Source organism: Neodiprion virginianus, chromosome 1, assembly GCF_021901495.1.
Source record: "Neodiprion virginianus isolate iyNeoVirg1 chromosome 1, iyNeoVirg1.1, whole genome shotgun sequence".
Lineage (NCBI taxonomy): Eukaryota > Metazoa > Arthropoda > Insecta > Hymenoptera > Diprionidae > Neodiprion > Neodiprion virginianus.
Window position 1 is genome coordinate 6,522,121 of NC_060877.1, and position 23,040 is coordinate 6,545,160.

At 42.0% G+C, this 23,040-nt stretch overlaps 2 protein-coding genes across 2 annotated transcripts in view; one reads left to right on the forward strand and one right to left on the reverse strand.

Moving 5' to 3' along the window:
- Nucleotides 1-11,115: 11,115 nt before the first annotated feature.
- LOC124299926 (insulin-like growth factor-binding protein complex acid labile subunit) lies at nucleotides 11,116-14,476 on the reverse strand. The gene is made up of 2 exons (XM_046753388.1): nucleotides 14,356-14,476; nucleotides 11,116-14,163 (listed from the first exon to the last, which is right to left on the reverse strand). Exon 2 carries the CDS (start codon nucleotides 14,161-14,163, stop codon nucleotides 11,383-11,385), a length of 2,781 nt encoding a protein of 926 aa, XP_046609344.1. The 5' UTR covers nucleotides 14,356-14,476; the 3' UTR covers nucleotides 11,116-11,382.
- Nucleotides 13,816-23,040, forward strand: part of LOC124299932 (chondroitin sulfate N-acetylgalactosaminyltransferase 1) — a 78,287-nt gene continuing 69,062 nt past the window's right edge. The window contains exon 1 of the mRNA XM_046753401.1: nucleotides 13,816-13,866. The gene's annotated coding sequence lies outside the window, so the exon portion shown is untranslated. The remainder of the gene's footprint in view (nucleotides 13,867-23,040) is intronic.

Consider the following 23,040-nt stretch of genomic DNA (forward strand, 5'->3'; position numbering starts at 1 on the left):
CGCGTTACGTGCTTTCCGATTCCCTCGTACGGGAAGTCCCGGTATATTGCATCCATATATGTATGTACAACTTCCGCGTGTCTGAGCTTTCGCGGTCTCTTGACGGTGCTTTTATACTCGGGTTTATTCCGCGCCTGGCAGGCTAACGAAGGGGCGAATTATGCGCGATATATCAACGAACCGCAAACTGTGCTGCACGCGGAAGAATCCCTAATGTTCCATTAAAAAAATTATTACTTCCTGCTAATTGAAACTCGCGTGATATCCTCTCGCCTATCGGCTTTCGGCTTTCGGCTGGATGTATAGATAACCTCGGTTAGTTTGAGCGGGTGTTTTATGGCCGGTGGAAATAATCTCCACCAGGTTGGGTCAAATATCTATTTCCTGAGGGGAGGCATTCACAAGTTTCTCCCTCACTCCTCGAACCCTAAAACTTTGACCGCACTAGACCCCGAAAGGTCACCTCCAGAGGGCGGTTTGCAACAAATAGAATCGCTACCTACTTGGGACAATTACCGTCGTAATTCATGCCGAAATTTTGACCACTTAACAATTGTCGAAACGTAATTCGTGCGGTCGGTCAATTTTTTTCTCAGATAGTTTGCCAGTAAACTATTTTGTTCTTTGTACAAACATGTGTCTGCAAATGCGTTATTCGTCATACGTGATAATCGAATAACTCAAATTCGGGATCTCTTGCGCAATAAACCAGCAGCGCACATTTATTCGAGTTCATAATATTCATAATGTATAAAGTGCATTGAACGGAATTAAATCTAATTAAGCCAAAAGGGTGTCGAAAAAGCATTAAAAAATAAAGTAAAAGAAAGAAAAAAAAAAAGAAAAAACAACAACATAAGGAGAGGAGGCCTGGAACCAGTATCTCAATAAATAATTTTCCAAGTTAAATTTTTTCAGTAAACCGATGCTGTGGCAAAGAAAAAGAACTGTGAATTGTAAATTGTAAACTTTCATTGAAAATGTTCAGCAAATAATGTGCTGGGTTGTATTATAGAGCATTTTTTTCTGATACCAAATTCGTATAATTAGTTGCGTTTCAATTGATAAAAGCTGTTTTGATAAATGAATTTCGCACAAATCATCGGATGTTATTGGTATTTCGATAAAACGATCGTGTTTCGAAATATAGGAATCCAGTTCATCATATGTAACCATAATTGATGTAATGTGAGTCGATTAGTCGATCCACTGAAAAACTGGATAAAAATTCAATTTGAGCTAATCTATCGGCAATCAGAGTGAGCTATGATTTATTGAAATTGGATGTACGGTACGGTTTTTTATAGAAGAAAAAGAATACGTCGGAAAAATCGTTGATAATTGAACTCTTTTCGTACGGTTCTCGTTGTTTTCGTTCCAGCATGTCGCAGGAACATCGCTGTGATTTAATGCAACTTGATCAACGTACAAATGCACCTAATTGTCACTTTTTATTCCGATTCTGCGTTTGATGAATCTCTTATCAAACCGATCAGCAGTGTTTTTTTATAATTTTGTGAAAGAAAAGAGCGGAGGTAAAAAAACAAAAATACCCGATCGATTGACCAAAGTATCGATTTTTCAAAGACGCGAAGATCGAATCGGTACAATTGTAGAGAGTCCAAGTCCAAAAAATTAAAAAAAGTACAAAATAGAAGTACGAAAAAATGAAATGCATAAATGTCAAAATACAGAATAGAAAAATCTAGAATCTGCAAGCGATATTATCGAATCTAATTCTGATGGTTCGATATTTTGGCATTCTACGTTATTCAACCACTCCATTTTTTAGCTTCTCTGTACACGAAACTGTCTACAGTTTTAAATCCCATAAACAAAAATTCTCTCTCCTTCAAAGATTCGACATCACGACCCTTCTATTTCTCGATCTTTCCACAGTTCTACCAGCACCCTCAAGTTGAGAGAGAAGGATACAATCTATCGAGGATGGAGAAGCAAAGTGGCCTCCTAGTCGGCGAATCGGGTAGAGGGTTCAATTAAATTCCAAAATGGACGTCCATTGAAATATATTGAACGTTACCCAACGATTATATAACCTTGCCCAGGTATCCAAAGGCTTTAGGAATAATCCTTGAAGCTTAGCGTGCGCTTTCCAGTTTATGGAGAGTTTGCGGGTGTCGGAAGGTACAAGAGTATGTACATCTTATACCTTTATACCTGTAACGCGGGTGTGTAAAGCGCCGCCTGCATCCCCGCCGCCGAGCTTTCCCGTAAGAATTACACCGAGCTTTTCTCCCTCACGCCACGCTACGGAGCCTAAACTTCTCCGCACTTTCACCCCTTCGTTCCGTACCGATGCCCATGAAGTAGGTATCTTAGACCGAGGCGAGCGACTTACTATCTACTTTCCATAAAGTGCGAGTCCTCCCCCCCCCTCCCCCATCCTCCGCGATTTCCCTAATGCGATAACGATATATTAACACGGAAGCCTCGGGTGGCTATTCTCCACTTTCTCAGGGAAATCTACGCTTAAATGTTGCTCGCGTAAATAATTTACACCTCAGACGTTTTTCTCTCATTCTCTTTTATCGACTTTTTTACGCGGCGTGGAGAAAAGTGTGAATTAAGCTACTTTGCATGTAATAAACAGTTTTGATCTTTTTTTTTTCGCGCTTAAATATTGGAAAGCCGAAAACTGTGTAATCGAAGGAAACAATATTCGTACTAATACTCCTTAGCCTGCAGTTATAATTTATCGAGTAGAAGGGATCGACGAGTAAATAGGAGAACAGGATAGAGTAATGAGCCTAGAAATCGATGAAACAGCATGAAATCCTGACCGTGTAAAAAGCAATTTTTCAAATGCTTTCCGAGAACACTGAAAAACGCAATTCAATTCCGCTGAAGGCGAAAAATTCGTGGTTTTGTTGTTAACAATTTTCTTTAATAAAATTTATGATCACCCAACACTGAAGCAGACAAAAGTTTCGAATATTTTCCAACAGATCCGAGTCAGTGAATAAATAAAGCTGAGTGAAAAGTTGTCATACAGGGATGATATCCACACCCCGTAAAATATGTTCAGCAATTTAACGTAAGAGCGAATAAGTGCGTCGGAGTGCTTTGCAAGCTCACCATTCTGCTTGACATGTGGTTGGGTGTACGGATACAATCTTCAAACAGCGTCTGTCGGCACTTGGCTCACACAAAACTTTTCACTCTCGGAGTAAACGCCACGCTACGAATCGAGACACGCCCTGAAAGCGGAGAGAGAAACGCGATACTCATTCCGATCAGATCGGAGCAACTTTCCCGACGAGTCGCAGCGAAGGACTGAAGAGTGATCGACAACATTCGAACATGTTGTTGTCGCAGAGGTGAAGGTCTGCTTGGTGTGGGGCGGATTTGAAATTCCGAATTTCAAACGTTCCGCTAGCACCGAATTCGAATTACTCGGTGGCGTAACTTGAAGTAAAGAAATCAGACTTTTACGAAACATCTAAATTTCGAATGGTCGAAAACTCGACGCTCAAAGTTCCGAAAGGAAAAATGTAGAAAGGGTGAAACTGAGAAAATTTAAAAATCTGAAACACCGAAATTACGAATGATCGAAGATTTTCAGCTCTGTGAATTTCTCGCTTGGTGAAATTTCACCGCTTTTATCTTTCTTTGTTCTGGATTCTCGATACTTTTACGTTGGAAATCCTGGTAAATCTGATTTTCGCTTTTTCTTATTTTTTACACCCACTTGTTGAGTAAACAACGCTGTGTGAGTATATTAGATTTGAATTTTCGGAATCCTGCATATCGGAACCTTGAGCCGTCGGCTTGCCGACCATTCGAAACTTTGTTGTTTCTTCAGAGTTTGATTTCTTCGCTTCGAGTATCGCAACTAAAGAATTCGGAATTAGGTGCTTTCGGAACTTCTCAATCCGGAACTTCAACCCTGCCCTCTTGGTGTGAAAAATAATTTTGTACCCCTTAGACCAGATAATTGCGTTAATCCATCAATTCTCCATGAAAGCGTATCGATTGCTTCGCCGTTGTTGCAGAATTCAGCGGTTCGGAATATCGGTGTTGCACAGAATGCGGCATGAATCAAAGGTGAAAATGGCAACGAAACACAAAATGAAAAAAAAAGAACCAAACCGGCCTGGCTTTGTGCCAGTATTTGAAATCGACAATTGAGATTTCGCGTTAATGCACGTGTGCAGTCGAATCGTTGGATAAACAAATCGGGGCTCGGCTGCAAGCTCGTAGAGAATATGTGTTCAAGCAAACGTTGCAGCAGCTTTGTAACGACCGAATTATCGCGTGCGGTAGAACAATTTGTAACGTTTTAGTGGCGCGGCTGTTTTATTTGAATTATCTGATCACGTCCCGCCCCCGGGTAACAGCCGCAGTATCATACGATATCCTGTGTAAAGGACGAACGGAAATACACGCGGGGATCATCTACGTGAGAATCTCCCTCGAGTCCGCGCTCGAGTTTTCTGCTGCCGGTAGCCGCTTTGCGGAGAACTTTCTCAATTACACAAATTTCAAATTACACACATGCAGCTGCGTGTGAATATATTATGTCCGCGCGAGATTATATCCTTCGCGTTATTAATTCGGAGAATAAAAAATTTATTCGCGAGTTTGAAAACAAACAAAAGCAAGAAAAAAAAAAGACACGCGCACATATCTCGCCTCTACCTTTTTAATTAGGACCGATGGAAAATATCGTTATGAAAGTTGATACCGAAGCGGACGTAAATGTTGTGCGGAACTAATTTGCGACTCTATAATGAGACGTAAACGTGCGATGCGGTTGAAAAGCTGTGTCCTGTGCTTGCAGGATGGAACAAATGGCCATTATGAAATGGGTTTAAACTTCGGCCATTTTTCCTCAATAAATCAGAAGCTTTACCGGGAAGATAGTTTATGGGAAGTCAGCTTTTTTTCACTCTCTTTCTTTCTCTTTCTATTTTAGTCTCGTAAATTTTTAACAACGTTTTAAAATCAGTATCGGGGTGAGTTATAGCTCGAGGCGCTGCTACCACAGCGTTAAAAACTTCCTTTACACGGTTAATTTATCAGAAATATATAAAGTTTCAAAGTGACAGAATTACTGACTTTTTCTTTAGTTTTAATCGACCAAGTTACGTAAGCCCTGTTATATTGAAGCTCGAATTATTGTATTTTTATTTTATACTTCTGGCCAGACAAAAAAGTGGCTGAAAAATTATTACATTTCGACAAATTTCTTCCGAATTAGTAAATTAGAAATAAATTTGAGATCGTCATTTTTAGTCCTTCTTATTCCGCGACTAAGAAGATATAAAATTACAAGCTAGATTTTAATTAGTCCCAGAAAAACGTACAGTAATTCTTTCGAATTTCAAAGGTGAAGTTTCCGTTTCCGTTTCCCTCCGACGGAACTTAATTTCTTGTTGTACGGAATATCGCGACAATGAAAAACTTTTCAATGAAACAACGAGGTTGAATGATGAGTCGTAACAAAGTTAGAACGAAACCTAGTGTTTCTTTGCACAAAGTGAGTAAACATCCGCGCGTTCAGTTTTCCAGAAAAAATTACAACTGCCGTAAAAAAGAAAAAAAAACACTCAAAAGTGTTCCAAGTAATTATTTCGCATATAGTTAAATTATAAAGTAAACGATCGAGAGTTGACCAGAGACATTGATCCTTTTTCTCTCATCAACTCCTTCGAACTTCCGAACCGGGAATAAATTGTTACGATCGAACTCGAAGTCGGGAAGCTCTTGAAATATTTCTTTCCAGGAACGATCAATCTCAGCTTCAATGCCGCGTGGATAATTTCCCGCGAATTTCGGTAAGGAAAACTACGTGGCTGTTCGACGAGTCCAGCTACTTGATTTTGCACAGGTTTCTTCGGATATTAACTCACGTCCAGTTCCTTTCCTACCATTGGTTCATTCCGTTTGACAAATGTCTCCGCGCCCCCATCATTTTCGCTTTGGTGCAGTCATGCGGGACGTTCGTGGGGTTTGGGATAAGGGGTCCGAGAGAGAAATTCGAAAATTGATTTTCGTGAGTTCATCCCCCGCCGCGGATCCCCGCGTGCTTCGTGAAAATTATGCGCAAACATGAAGATCAAGTAAGATTCGACGATGAGCGAATAAAGCTGGAGTCGAAAGCTACGCTTGTCGGAATCGATTCCGTCATTAAAGCTTGCCCCTAATCAACGCTCACCCCGGACTTTCCTTGTTACCGCTGTTTTATATCCATGTTATTATTGTGTACGAGTAAAATCGGACCGACGATCTTGATTAGCAATTTTCGTCCCGCCTGGTTTAGTCGCATGTTTCGTGCGATACGCGCTTCGAGAAAGGCCGGTAGGATTTATTTAACGACTTTGCGAAAACGACGATAACGATCACGAGTCGTTACCGCGGTCAAAAGTTTTCGTTAGGCTGGGCGGTAAATTTTCGACTCAGAATCCGCGGGGAGAAATGAGAGAATGCGTTTCAATTAAGACCGAGAATTTGTCTGAATTTTCGATTGACGTGAGAATTTCCAAGGGGAAGCTTTTTCCCTGCATGCGATTCTTCCACCCCTGAGACGTTCGAGTATATCGATTCTCTTTCCCCCTCGGTTATACAGGGTCCTTCTTTCGTTCGAGCGGAACGGCGACTTGTCCTCTCGTGCGATTATTGTCTTCGGACTGAAAGATCACGAGGGGAGTGAGAGAAGGGGGATTGAAAAGAGGAATCTAGGACAGAGAAGATTGAGAATTTCACAAATTCACCGTTGCCACTCGGCGAGACTCGATCTTCTGTACGTAGGTGTGGATTTTCAGTTTTTCTCAACCGACCTCTACCTCAGGGATGACGAACGTTGGAAACGAATCTTGCCGATCTGGCATCCGGGATTCCTCGGCATAAAATACTCGTCTATCCAGGGGCAGCTGGAGGAGCATGAGTTTGTGAAAAAGGCGAGGATTTGAAGGGATCCGAACGAAACGAGAGGAAATCAATCGGCGCTTATGACGGCGTGTAGATATAGATCGGTAGTTATCTGACCTACATAGAATACGAACCATAAATCTAGGAATATATGTATAGGGAATTGAAGGTAGCTCGGCAAACGTAAGCTTAGACGGTGGAAGCCTCGGCGTAAACACGAATCTGCACTTATGGGAGGGGAGGGGTGCGGTAATGGCCGGGGAGGCTTCGAAAAGAGGAGTGGAAGTCGTCGGGCGGGAGAAAATATCGAATTCGATCGCATCTCTCGCGCAGACACCGCGGAGTCATGCTTTTACCTCCCGAATACACTCGAAATGAATTCGGTCTTGCTCAAAGTAGAGTAAAAATAACGGACTGGTGTTCCTTGCGTCGTTTCTGCGCAAAAAGCTCGAGGGTTGAAAAATTTCTCACGAATAATTTGGTGGGTCAAGATTCGTAGACGGGGTTGCTTCGACAAAGAGCAACGGCTCTTAGAAAAATTGGACCTGGACTAAATCGATATGAGGGCTTTTTGACGTTCGGTATCCCGGACCTTAATATATATTATATACAAGCTCTGGTCTCAGAGGACCGGCCAAAGTCGCAAGGAGTAAAAGATCGGACCGCGAGCTTGCGGGGAACTATTCGATTGTCCCGCAGTGAGGATGCTTTCTCTTGTACCACTCTGGCTTCACACGTATCAACCTAAACTGATGAAACTCGAGGTCCTTCTGATCCGACGAAATGGTTTTCGTCTCGAGGTAAATCGTAAAGAAGAGAAAAATCCCACGCAGTGGAATCACTCGACTCTTCGATCCATTACCGAACGCGAATCGATTTATCGTATTTTAGAAAACTCGAGAAGTTTTCGGTCTCGTTCATTTCACTGGTCAACAAAAATTCAATTTTTGTGTTCAACGTGGAAACTTTTAACCGATTGCGTTAGGATCAAGGTTCAGTGTAATAGAATTGACATTAGAATATTTTAGATACGATTACTTTAACTGTAATACGAATTTTTTTAGTTTTTAGAAAAGTACAGTTCTTACGAACAAAAGTGAAGTTATATTTAGTTTTACAGTACACTGGTCAACGAAATTTTGTAACAAGGAAGGTGCTTAATAATTTTAAAATATTTATACACTTTCGTTATCAAACCCTATTTATTTTGATTCGATCGGGTCTTGTTTTTCCGTTACAGCTACTGCCGGTAAAATTGAATGCTTATCGTTTTGACTTGCTTTATTCATTCAGGGTGTTTTTTTATTTAGAACATAAATACCAGCCAGTTAGTTAGAATAAATAACAAAACAAAATGTATTTAAAAATCGTCAAGCACCTTTTTTGTTGCAAAATTTCGTAGACCAGTGTTTTCAAGTAAGTTCGGTCGCGGAACTGCACACCGACGGCTTTGCAGCGAACAGCGAGAAACACTCGAGATATTTTACAAGCTTGTCGTGAATGGGCGCAGTTTACGTAGCGGCGTGCACGTAACGCGAGTGCATTATAAACGGGCGCATACCTCCGTGATGCTCCATGCATGCAGAGTCAGGAAGTAGAAGTGCGAGTCCAGGAAGGCGTACTCAAAGGGGTAATAAGTATGAAGTGTACAAGTAAACTTGTCTCGATCCTATACACAGCAGCTATCTTGTAGGTACCTAGACGGGGCAAAAGCCGGGGTTAAACTTCGCGTTTACCCGGTTCTATGTTGGTACTTTGTTGTTCCACGATGGTGGCAAACTTTCACCGAGAAGAACTGACGTCTACATGATACACCTACTGTTGTCAGCTGTACCCACACGGCTCGGTGGAAATTTACAGACTCAAATGACATTGTGGCATCGAGCCTGAGAGTTTCGCCTCTGGAATTAACGGAAGGAAAGCGCTGTGAAAAAATGTCTGAAATTGTATAGTTTTCTTGGTTTTTTTTTTTTTTTTCCTTCGTTCTTTCACCCGAACGAACAAATCTGCGCTGTCCAAGGCGTTGGACTCGTCGTCTGATAAATCCCAGCAAAAACGACCAGAGACGTGCTTCGTTTGACCGCGGAAATGACGGCGACTTTTTTCAGCAATCTGAGAATAGCGACACGCAGTAGCGTAGCTGCGGCAATACGTGAGTCGGGATTCGCATTAGGGGAGACAATTTTTCCGGCGAATGGCCTCGTTCTTCGTTTGGCTCTACACGTGCAGATTTTTTACGTTCATTAATTTTTGCACTTGCGTTATACGTCAGGGGATCGACGAGATACGCGTCAAGGAATTTGGTACACAACGGTGCAAAAGTCAGGACCGAGGGATTCGGGGTGGTGAAAGTTGGGAAGGGGAAAGCTGCTCGGGCATCAGAAATTAGGCATGTTACGGTAAAAGTTGCAGGGCTGAGATAACCGCTGGCAAGTGAACAACTAAAAGCATTCAAGTTGAAATACAGACCCTGCGGAGGGTCTGGATTTGAAACGAGGGCGGGAAGAGGCTTCTTCCCATCCCCTTATTCTACTCTTCGGATTACTGCAGGGCTAAATAAGGCGAGTCATTCCCCGGGCCAAGTACGAGAAACCGGCTCTGAGCGAAAGGGGGAAATTATCCTCCGTATCCTATCAAAACGTTTGAAAATCATGGCGTCGCAATTGCGAGAGGCGAGGGAGACTGTTGTTTTTTCTCTCCGTCTCTCTCTCTCTCTCGTCTTGTTTTTGCGCCGGGAGAAGAATCTCCGGAATTCACTCCCGCTTATCATTTCGAGAAGCTTCCCGATCGATCCTCGCGATCTTCGCGACCCTCTTTCGCATCGGCACTCGAGAATCTCGAGAGGGTGTCTTGACCGCGGCGGATAGAACGAGGGCGGGTTGTTTGGGCGGGAGTAAATATCCTTGGAGGGTAGTTAGACGGTCTTTAAAGCGTGTTCAGCGCCCGACCTCTCCATTCTTCCCTTTTCCCCCCCTCTAGCTCCGGTGGAGAATTACGATCAGTGAAACTCAGCGGCGACGCGGCTATAAAATTTTTCATTAGTCAGTCCTACATCCCGAGAGCACGCAATCAACGCTGATTAATTGAAAGGTAAATTTAACGAACGATTACGACGTTTCAACCGTGGTAGCAGAGACTCGCCAGATTTTACACGACGATGAAGGAAAAAATTCGTTCCCCGTGACGAAACATGACGAGATAATTCTACGAAGCAGGAATCATTGTCGGTGATGATTTCTCCTCGCATGCGGCAACTCGAAACGAATATCCGTGTATATATATTATACATATATATATATATCTATATACATATATACCCACCTAAGAGCATCCGGAAGCGCCACACGAACGAATTCTTGACTCGTGCAGCCGGACGCGGGAATTGTAACCCAAGCCGATTAGGTCCAGCATCAGATTATACTAATTAAGCTGCGTAAGCTGATACCTCGAATCCAACACCTGGGCTCGGTGCGAAGTTGATCTGCACGTCGCGAGAATAACATTCGATATATGTATGCGTAATAATTTGTATACCTAAAGCGAAAGTCTCCAGCTCAGATGCCCGGGGTGTAATTTATGAATTTTGTAGCCAAAGTGAGGGATAAAAATGAGGAGCTAATCTAGGCGCATCTTGCGGTAGGATCGTGCGATCCGAGTTAAAAGCTCGGGGCGTCGTAACGAGCTATATCGCCAGAACGAGGGAAAGCTTCGCTGACCATCCGAGGCGAGCTTTCCAACCCCGACCGCAACATCCTCTCCCATCGGCCCCTGAGTCCAACGACCCACTGGCTGCCGGGTAAAATATGAAACTGCAGCAATATGCAGTAAAGACCTTGCCACTCCGGTATCACTCCGGTAACTCCCTCCACCCTTATTTCACAATGGCCTTCGGAACGTCCGAGTCTCTTCCGCAATGGGAGAATAGTCAACGCGCTTGCCGCTGATGACCGAACACTCCCTCCCACCCTCACCTCTGTCGAACCACCGTGTTCTCAAATCGCAGTTGCAAATTATGCAGCGTTATTTGCGGCCCCAGAAATAAAGTGCAAATTACTTACCTGTATTCAAATTTTGCCGATGAAATCTATCGCGGAATTTCACAGTTCAAAGATCGTTTCACGTTTAACTTTGCGTTGTCGATTTCGTTTCTAAGAATTATTATTGTTCCTGAAATTTGGAAGGTGTGGATTATTGGTGAGGTCTGACAATCTTGCAACCTCAATATTTATAACACGATACAGAGGTTTACTGTTTAAACGGTTCATTACAGTTTTTTCAAACGTTCCGATGCTGAAATTTATTTATTCAATAATTGACAGATAGTCAATCCTTACATTACGAGGTTATTTCACTCATCGAAGTACGAGTGCGATACATTTTTTTGTTGCATTTCTTACATTTTGCGTAACTTCCAAACTACTTATAATTAGGAATATTTATGTGTTTATGGAGTAGAAGTGTTATGACAAAATCGAACAAAAGTGTTTTCGTTCACGGACATCTTTCTGCCTGCCCGACTACGACTGTTAGATTCCTCGGCAAGTCGGCAAATTCATCGATCATGAATCTATCAATTATCCCCGAAAGATCAAGTTGCGTAAGCTGGTCAAGTTCTTCAACGTCCCAGCAGCTAAAGTTTTTGCAAATCGGATTCCACGATAAATCCAGATTCCGTAACTGTTTAGGAAAAGTATTAGGTTCGATTTCAGGTATAAAATTTCTATGGAGGTACAAATTTTCCAATTTGGGAACGTCCAAAAATGCTTTGGATGATAAAATTTCAATGCGATTCTCCGACAAGTTCAGCTCGGTTAATTCCGGAAGGTCGTGGAAGGCCCGAGCTTTTATTTCATGGAATGTATTACCTCGAATGGTGATCGAGGTTACATTTGAAAGATTCAAAAACGCGTCCGATGCTATAAAGGTGCGCTCGTCAATAAGGTCGTTCGGTTGATATTCAATCACTATACTCTCGAGATTCGGAAGATCGATGAAAGCTTGTGAGAGAATTGTTTTTATTCTATTACCGCCGAAGCCAATAGCATTCAAAGCTTTGATGCCGCGGAATGAGCCGCTGCTCAAAGTGCGTATTTGGTTGTTGTCCAATTGCAAATGAAACGCATCCGCTTTTGAATTCAGATCGGTAAAAGTATCCTCGTTTATGACGCTGATCAGGTTGTTCCTCAGATCCAATCTTTCAATTTTTGGAAGATCGTCAAAAGCTCCGGAGGAGAGACGTCTTATGCCATTAAAAGACAGATCCAGCGTTGTCAAAGCCGGCAGCACGTGGAACGCCTGAGATTCGATAACGGCGAATGAATTGCGTCGAATCGTGATACAAGCTAGATTTGATAGGTTCGAGAATGCGTCTGACTCTATCAACCCTATTTCTTTCGGCGTTGGTCCTCGCAATTTGAAGGCTTCAACCGGTTCGAGGAACCCTTGGTTTAACCGGTCTTCGTAATCATCGAAATATCCCTCTGTTGTCGAAAATGGCATTGGTGTTGGACTCTGATCAGCCACTTGATCTTCGATTAGTATGCTCGCAAGATTCGGAAGATCTACGAAGGCCTGTGTCGAGATGGTTTTTATTTCGTTGTGGCTAAGACCGATGTGATTCAAACCTTTGATACCGCGAAACGAGCCCGTGTTTAACGTGTGTATATTATTGCTATCGAGAAACAAGGAAACTTTATTCGCAGTTGAATTCAACTTGCCGAATGCTTCTTCAGTTATCGCACTGATTTCATTGCCTTTAAGACTCAAGCTTTCGAGTTCAGGAAGATCGACGAATACTTCAGAGGATAGAATCTGAATGTTGTTGTCAGACAAGTCTAATGTTCTTAATTTTGGCAGATCGTGGAACGCCCGAGACTCGAATACAGTGAACAAATTTCGACGAATTATGATTGAAGTCAAATTGGACAGATTAAAAAATGCATCCGACTCTATCAACCCCAAATCTTCCAGCTTCGGTCTTGGTTGTATATTAGAGTATGGATTGTATGAATCAGACGAACGCTGATCGAGAGATTGGGATTGATCTTCTATCATTATACTTGCCAGGTTGGGAAGATCAACGAAGGCCTGTGACGAGATGGTTCGTATTTTGTTATTACTGAGACCTATATATTTCAGCCCCTCGATACCCCGGAAAGAACCTCTTCTCAAAATACGTATTTGGTTGTGGTCTAAAAACAGGGAAACTTCATTGGCGCTTGAATTAAGTTTGGTGAACGCGTCTTCGTCGATATCGGTAATTTTGTTATATTTCAACGATATCATTTTCAAATTAGGCAAGTTAACAAACGCGTGATAATTGACATCCGTAATCTTGTTTGAGTCCAACAAAATGTATTCAATGCGCAAGAGGTTATTGAATATACCCGCGTGGATTCGACTGATCTGATTATTATTAAGATCTACTTCAACCAAGGTTTTAATGTCTAGAAAAACGTCCGTCTCGATCATAGATATTTGATTTTTCGAAAGCAAGAGATATTGCAGAGCTGGAGCGCGATTGAGACACACGGTTCTTAGGTCATTATTGCTGTTGTATGAATTATAACCACGACGGGGATAATGCGACGTTGAGCAAGTTTTAATGCTTCCAAATTGGTTGTTAGCTACATTTAGATAGACAAGCGATTTGAAGTTCCATAATGAGATGTACCTCAATTGGTTATTGTCAAGGTACAGATGCGTCAACTCTGTTGAAACAGGGGTTTCAAAAATTGATAATCGGTTTCCAGATAAGTGAAGATGTTTCAGGGTATTCGTGTCCGCCACTGAGAAAGTCTGCATATTGGAATTTCTCAAATATAAACGTTCCAGCATGTGCAAATTAATGAGCCAATCAAGTCCTACACTGAGATATTGTAACTGATTCCTGTCAAGATCTAGAATTTTTAAACTGTCAAGATTACGAAAGGCGGAAGGTTCAATATTTTGGATGTCGCAGCCCGCCAAACTGAGGTAAGTCAAGTTTGGAAAAAACTTGAAACTATCGTCAGGTATCCTCTGGATTCGATTATTGTCCATCCTCAGCCACTTCAAATTAGGAATATTGAGTTGGAACATCGACGATCCCAAATGTGTGATCCCCATTCCTTCCAGAGAAATCCATGTTGTGTTAGACGCGTCCTCGGCATCCCAGGGTCTGTATTTCAGATCGGATTTGTCCGTTAATTCCAGGGGATCGGGGGGATCGAAGACGTCCGAACGTATTCCACCGATCGCGATCCAAACAATGGTTAAGGCTCGCAGTAACATCTGAATAAAAAATTTACCTGATAAAATTCAGGAGGTACGGTTTCAGAAGAAATAATATAATCAAACCCCGAGGAACCTATTATAAAAGAATTGATAACTCTCCAACGCTCGATTTGACAGTCTTGTTTAAAAAGTTATTCTACATTTCATTTGGTATATGAATTTGAAAGAACATAATCGTCTCGTACTCACCGTGATTTAACACCGTCGATCTACCGGAGTGAACAGGCAACGAAGAGTCGATGAAGTATCGCACTAACTGAGAACGAGTGTCAACTTTTTCGTACCAAGGCCTGGTAGATACTACTTGTCGAATCCCAATCGCAACGATGAGGTCGACGAGTGGAAGAAGCTATCACGTGGCGAACCAAGTCTCGTTCCCTTTGTGTCCCGTTGCAATCAGCGAAAAATGAAACAGTAGAAGCAGATAAGTTTTATCGCACTCAACAGCCCCATACTTAGTGTCATTGCCTGGACGTATCGCGATCAGTGCAGCCAGAAATAGAATATCCGGTCCTTGCTGATGAATAAAAATATAATTTCATTACTCTTATTCGTTATGACAGATGGACTGAAAGTTTTCGATTGAAACGGATCATTCTGCGAATTACGAATTACAGAATTAACAGAAAATCTGCAGCACTAGACTTTGGGTTGCGGGATATTTTCTTTCAGAAAACTAAGAAATCAACCGAAACACACAAAGTTTGCATACTTCAGATAAAAAATTATACCGAAGACGATTTTTCTTGACCTTGGTGAATTGTTGAGTAATATTATTCTTGGGTACGAAGGTCGTGAACAAAAAAAAACGTTAACACAAAAAAAGTGTTTTTTTGTTCACGACAGTAGTATATATATGAGAGTTCTGGACCAAAACCCCCCCCCTAGCTCCCCCCTAGTTCCCCCCCAGCTCCCCCCTAGCCCCCCCCCCCCCCCCCGTGTATATATGAGAGTTCTAACTCAAAGATGGCGGCGCTCCCCCCTAGTTCCCCCCTAGTTCCCCCCTAGTTCCCCCCTAGTTCCCCCCCAGCTCCCCCCTAGCTCCCCCCCCCCCCCCCCGACTCGCGGCGCACCTTCTATCACGCCCCCCCCCCCCCCCCCCCCCCGGTCATTTTTTGCGGCTATTTCCATAGGATTTGACACACACACACACACTTACACACAAAAAATAATTCCTGTCGAGACTTGTTTGACGCCGGAAAGCCGCACATAAATCGGATAGGGTAAATACCCGCTAGATCTATTGAAAAAATTCCAGGAAATGACCCCCGTAGCAAGGTTTAAAATGGCGTTTTGAATGCTTTTAACAATTTTTTTATTTAACATCAATTACATTTAGTTTTCTTATTCTATTCTCAATTATCTTATTCTAAATTTTAATGAGTAAAATTATACATATTATTTTCAATATCCATATTAATTAAACATATTATTATTCCAAAATTGACTTATACCAATTTTTTAACAGTACCACTGATCGAATTATATTCAACAATGCGATCATGCAAGATCATGCAGTAGGCAGAAGTGAGTGGTGGGAACGTAGTGCTAGAGTCAAATTCCAATCGAATGTCCACAGGTCCAGTTTTCAATGTTTCGTTCTGCTTGGAGCAATCGATGACGATAAGGGGAGCTTGGTTTATAAATTCACGCCTCGATAGCAAAGGCTCAGCTTCTTTGTTATAGTAGCTCATTTGAAACCGAACATACATATCATAGAGAATGGCGGGGGATGTGCAGGCTCGGACTTGTTCGCTATCAAGAGTCGTAAAACCCCAAAACTGTGTGTACACATACCATCCGGTGAAGAGCAGGCAAGATAAGATTTTTCTTACACCAAACACTGTTCGCTACCTGCTTTTCGTTGACCGATTTTTCACACCACATGGCCCACGCTGCTTAAAGACTCATAAAACTCAAAAACTACATTAGGCGACGGTGGGTTCGTGGAGAGGGGGAGGGGGTGAAAACCTGTTCCAACACGCTTTAAGGCAAGATGCAGCTGCGGAACTGGGTGACTTCAAACTGGCAGATAAACCGCAAAAATTTAGGGATGGTGGGAGGGGGACTGCGGACCCCATCGCCTCTGACGTCATTTTTTACATGAATTTCATCTTCTCTGCAGAGTCGGGAGGGTGATGAAGAGCGGGCAAGATAAGATTTTTCTGATACCAAACACTGTTCGCCACTCGCTTTTCGTTGACCGATTTTTCCCAACACATGGCCCACGCTGCTTAACGACTCATAAAACCCAAAAATTTAGGAATGGCGGGTCGGATAAAGGGCGGGCCCAGTCGTCTCTGACGTCATTTTTCCCTCCGAGATGCGCAGAACGCAGTGCGCACCGCATCTCTGACGTCATTTTACCCTCCGATATGCGCAGAACGCAGTGCGCACAGTTCCCAAATTCTTGCGATCTATCGGCCTATATACATATAAGCTCAACGCATCCTATGCAGACTCGTCAGTCTTACACGATACGTGCAAGTCAAAAGAGTTATACAAAGTTCAGCTTATATCAACGTCAAAGTCATGGCGGTCGAAGTGTATATGGGACTTGCGGAGCAGATGGAGAGGACGTACAATTTGCTGAGAGAGCAACCACCCGGAGAAGAGAATGACGCCGTCATCAATCATTGGGCTGATATCGGAATTGCGAATATCCAAGTTCTGCGCGATATTTCCATGCAACGAGGAACAACCGTTGGTGCGAAAATACGGATCCAACATACGATCGCACTCCTGCAATCTTGGGTGACGAAGATCAAGCAGTTGCAGCAGCGCACAGTGGTGACGGGTGGAAATATCGGTACTCCTGCGGGTGTACAATGGGACGACGTGGATAGCGCTTTTGCCAGCCGAATCAGAACAGGGGTTGTCACAAATCTCCGTCATAAAAATTTGGACGCCTTTCTGGACGATGTGCAGCGCGTCGTCACCGAGAAGTTGGAGCTGATACTGCGCGAGGAGGGAAATGTGAAGGTTAACCTCATATTATCGTGCAAATTCGAAAATGCCAAGCACGAAGAGATCTCCACTGAAGTTAAGAGTTTCAACACCTCCAACGTGGCGATTCTCCTCCCATCAAGCGATATAAATGGTTGGTTTATACGTGCACGGGATGATCTGCAGTCAAAGGTGGAAGATTTCGAGCAACGCGATTCCGGCTGGAGTATGATTGAGATCCTTAACCTCACTGTAAATATCAATCGCTACCAGCCTCTCGCCGCGGGAGCTTCAACATTCGTCGACCTGCCCCAAGACATTCGACATAAAAAGGCTGTGATTAACGTGAGGAACGAGGACGAAAGATGCCTTCTCTGGTCCGTCACAGCAGCCCTCCACCCGGTCAACACCCACACCGATAGGACTCGCAACTATCGTCGATATATTTCCGAGTTGGACTGTACAGGTATCAAATTCCCTGCTACTCTACATGATGTGAAAAAGCTTGAGAGATTAAATAATTTGCGCATCAATGTATATGGAATAGAATCTCAAACTTTTTCGCATCATGCAAAATCAAATAAAAGCGTCATCGTGCCAATTTATTTGAGTAAAAATTTGCATAGCGTAAACACTGACACGATCCATCTCCTAATGGTTGAGAGTAATCCGGAAGACGATATGACTGGCGAGTTTGCACCGAGATTCCATTTTGCTTGGATTAAAGATCTTTCCCGATTGGTGAGCAAACAATTGTCTGATCATAATGGCCAGCTGTTTTTATGTGACAGATGTTTGTGCCACTTTAGCGTGAAACATGCCTACGACAATCATCGGCAAGATTGTATTATGCTAAATAAAGTACGCATGGAGTTTCCCAAGTGTAAAGATTTAGTATTTTCCAATTTTCAAAACAAAGGCACCGTTCCATTTGTCGTATACGCAGATCTCGAATGTATATTAATCCCTGAACCTATAGATGAATTTGAAACTCGTAAGACTTGTGAAATTCAAAAGCATATCCCGCACAGTGTAGCGTACTATGTACATTGCGCATACGATGAGACTTTATCGGAGTTCCACGGTAAACGCGGTGTCGATTGCATAGATTGGTTTATGCAACGGCTTAAAGATTTATCAATTCAAGTAGAGTCACGCATCAAAAACATAATTCCGATGGAGTCTCTTACCCAAGTGCAACGCGATCGTCACATGCGCGCAAAGAATTGTTATATTTGTGAAAAACCGTTTACCCCTGAGGAGAAAAAGTGTTACGATCACTGTCACTTCACGGGTAAATATCGTGGTCCTGCTCATAATCGGTGTAATTTGAATTTCAGAGAGTCGCACACAATTCCAATAGTTTTCCACAATTTGTCCGGTTACGATTCTCACTTTTTAATAAAATCTCTCGCGTCAACTTTTCCCGGTAAAATTACACTGCTACCCATAAATAAGGAAAAATACATATCCTTCACGAAACGCGTCGATGGAACAATGATGCACTTGAGATTCATCGATTCGTTCCGATTTATGGCTAGCAGCATCGATAAACTTTCCAAATATTTGACCGATACCGATAAACACATAACACGCAAATTTTATAATAACCCGACTCAGTTCAGTTTGATGACCCGCAAAGGTGTTTTTCCCTATGAATACGTCGATTGTTGGGGGAAACTCGATGAACCGCGATTACCTGCAAAGAAGCATTTCTACTCGCACCTCTGCGATGCAAATATTTCAGACACCGATTACGAGCACGCGAAAACTGTTTGGAGGGAATTCCATTTAGAGTCATTGGGGGGCTACTCAGATTTATATTTAAAGACCGATGTTCTTTTGCTTGCCGATATTTTCGAAAATTTCCGCGCTAGCTGCTTCAAAACATACAATTTAGATCCGTTGCACTACTACACTGCACCGGGGCTTGCTTTTGACGCGATGCTTAAGCATACTAATGTAAATTTGCAACTTTTAGACAACCCTGAAATGGTGTTATTTATTGAAAGAGCCATTCGAGGCGGCGTAGCGCAATGCTCTAATCGACACGCTCGGGCCAATAATAGATTCATGGGAACAGATTTTGATCCAAACAAAGCGGAATCGTATCTCATGTATTTTGACGTGAATAACCTGTACGGTGCAGCTATGAGCGTGCATTTACCAATCGGTTCGTTCGAGTGGGAATATCAGCACATCGATATAACGAACCATCCAGACGATTCGCCGATCGGTTACTTTCTGGAGGTAGATTTGGACTACCCTGTAGAACTCCACGAGGATCACAAAGACTTACCTCTTTGTCCCGAGCATTTTACTCCTCCAGGTAGTAAAAATGCCAAACTCGCGACCACCCTTCACCCCAAAACAGAGTATATATTGCACTATAGAAATTTGAAACAGTGTTTGAGTTTAGGATTGAAATTAACGAAAGTGCATAGAATTTTGAAGTTTGCGCAATCTCCATGGCTCGAGCCTTACATCACGCTCAATACAGACATGCGTAAGCAATCTAGGAATGAATTTGAGAAAAACTTTTACAAACTCATGAATAACGCTGTGTTCGGCAAGACTATGGAGAATGTGCGAAATCATAAAGATGTTAAATTGGTTACAAAATGGGAGGGAAAAGGTGGTGCGAGAACGCTTATTGCCCAAGCAAACTTTCACAGCTGCACCGTATTTGACAGTGATATGGTTATCATTGAAATGAATCGTGTCAAAGTTCACTTCACCAAACCTATTTACGTCGGCGCATCAATTCTAGATCTGTCAAAAATCTTTCTCTACGATTTCCACTATAATTATATTAAAACCAACTTTTCGAATAAACAGGCTAAATTGATGTATACCGACACAGACAGCCTTATTTATCAATTCAATGTGCCTAATATCTACGATATCATCAAACGCGATGTAGATACAATGTTTGACACCTCTGACTATCCGCCCGACAATGTGTATGGTATTCCTCTTAAAAACAAAAAACAACTAGGGCTAATGAAGGATGAAAATAATGGTAAAATTATGACAGAGTTTGTGGGACTGCGAGCAAAGCTGTACACATTTACTACGATGGGCGAGGATGGGGACAAATATGACAGTGGCGTAAAAGTGAGTAAGCGTGCCAAGGGTGTAAGAAATTCATCGATAAATAGCATCACGTTTGATGATTATAAGCGCTGTCTGACGGCTTGCCGAGAGTTGACTCTTCCACAGTGTTTAATACGCAGCAAAAAACACGAAGTAAGCACGATCGTACAAAAAAAATTGGCTCTGAGTTGGCAGGATGACAAGCGGCAATTGATACCTAGACAGACCGACACCGTACCTTGGGGGTTTGTCCCAGCCTCCCAATAGCTATAGGATAAACTTTAAACATAGAATTGATGTAAATATTTGATGTTTGACGCCTCGAACGATCCACCATCGGGCGGAAACGTTTCATGATCAATACGATATTTAATGGATTTGAAGTTTCAAAATGCGAATTCATATACTCAACAATTGTTTATTTATTTATTATTGATATATCAAGCAATTATTCATATTTATTCGTTTAACACGAGAAAAGTTTTCAGAAAATGAAAAAAAAATTTCAGAAAATGAAAAAAAGTTTTCAGAAAACGAAAAAAAGTTTTCAGAAAATGAAAAAAAGTTTTCCAAAAAATAAAATGTGTAATAATCGTATGGCAAAATTGCATATTATCATTATTATTATCACTATTATTATCATTATTATTATTATTTTCGTAGTACATGCGCGCACAAAGGAGATAAAATGTGGAAATATTTGTATATTCAAAATCTTTTATTGTAATTCGGAAAATACATACAAATTATGTTACATGTCTGTTTTATTTATCCAACTATTGTGTGAACTATCAAAACCCAACCACTTCACATAGAACAGATTCCCCCGCTTGCGTAATACTTTCTCCACAAGGTAGCCGTTGGGATATTTCACTTTGGCGAGCTCTTCCTCGTAGAAGCCCCCCTCGATGGGATGATCTTGATAATCGGTAAGTTTGTAGGTGGGTGGATTGGTATTTTTCACCTCACTCACGGTGAATATTTCAGTCGTCCAATTGGATGTATAGCCTTTTTCAAATACATTCTTGTACTTGCTGATTCGAACTCGATCGTCTACACTGAATTTCCGCGCTCGATCACTTCGTTTGATTTGCCGAGGCTTGTACACGCTACGATACAGCTGTTTTTCATTCTCCGTGCTAACATCCTGTAAGTTTTATTTGAATCGTGCGATGTTTGGTGTTGTTGTAGGACTTCATTAAATCATCCAAAATATTAATCCACTTGTGAAATCCTAGGAGAGTAATCCACTTGTGAAATCCTAGGAGAGTAAACCACATCCACATTTTATTTTTTCAATGTTCGACTAAAAACGTTCGCATATCGACGCCTTTATGTTGCTGAGTGTCAAATACATGTTGATATTGTGCTGCATCATGAGGGCTTTCAATTTGCTGTTGTGAAATTCTTTGCATTGATCAACGTATAGATGTGCAGGTATACGGCTCTGGGTTAGCACAGATTTCATAGCAGCAGCCGCATCTTTCCCCCCACCACGGATGAGGATGAAACAAAAATGTGACAACGGTGTTAAAGTGGGTAAGCGTGTCAAGGATGCGAAAACTGCAACGATAAATAACATCACGTTTAATGATTATAAGAACCGTCTGAGGGGCTTACCAAGAGTTGATCAACCCCACAGTGCTTAATACATAGTAAAAAAATGCGAGGTTAGCTCCAATGTACTGAAAAAATTGATCATGAGTTGACAAGACGGTAATATGCAACCGATACCTGGGCAAACAGGCACCAGAACTCGGAGGGTGTGCTGCAACCCCGCAATAAACTAGCCGTAGGCTGGAACTGAGGGCATAGAACCGTTGTAAATATATGCGTTTGACATCCATGGCGATAGTTCATGAGGCAGAGACGTTTCGCCGGCAATACGATATTGAGCAGATCGAAGTTTTAAAATTCGAATACCGTGCAAATTCATGTATTCATCAATTATTTATTTATTTATTATTAATATATTGAACAATTACTCATATTTATTCGTTTACCACGAGAAAAATTTTCAGAAAATGGAAAAAAGTTTCCAGAAAACGAAAGAAAGTTTTCAGAAAATGAAAAAAAGTTTCCAGAAAACGAAAAAAAGTTTTCCGAAAACTCTTTTCCCATTTGATTAACACGTAAAAAAGTTTTCAGAAAATGAAAAAAAGTTTCCAGAAAAGGAAAAAAAGTTTTCAGAAAATGAAAAAAAGTTTCCAGAAAACGAAAAAAAGTTTTCCGAAAACTTTTTTCCCATTTGATTAACACGTAAAAAAAGTTTTCAGAAAATGAAAAAAAGTTTCCAGAAAACGAAGAAAAATTTCAGAAAACGAAGAAAAATTTCAGAAAATGAAAAAAAGTTCATCAAAAAATAAAATGAGCATTAATCGTATGGAAAAATTATAGATTATCATTATTATTATTATTATCATCATCATTATTATCATCATTTGAAGGCCTTTGATCACGGCAGGCGATGGTGGAGGTGCCCCCTGCTACCAGGGTCCAGCACTATCGACGTCGAGGCCACCTGCAGCCCCTCTCTTCCGCAATCTAGGAGGACCGCGATCCTCGCCCCTTCCAAGGTCGTCGCAAGAACTGTCATTGCTCGCGAAGTAATGACCCCCGGATTTAGAGTTCGCATGATTGAGCTACGCATACGACGTCCTGGCGCGGAGCTTCGGGGCGGCTGTGTCCTAGCATTTCACAAGTGGACTAATATTTTGGCTGTGCCGCCCCGAAGCTCCGCGCCAGGACGTCGTATGCGTAGCTCAATCATGCGAACTCTAAATCCGGGGGTCATTACTTCGCGAGCAATGACAGTTCTTGCGACGACCTTGG

Coding starts and splice junctions, on each gene's coding strand:
- LOC124299926 (XM_046753388.1), bottom strand. CDS start 14,163: ATGTTACTGCGAGCCTTAACCATTGTTTGGATCGCGATCGGTGGAATA.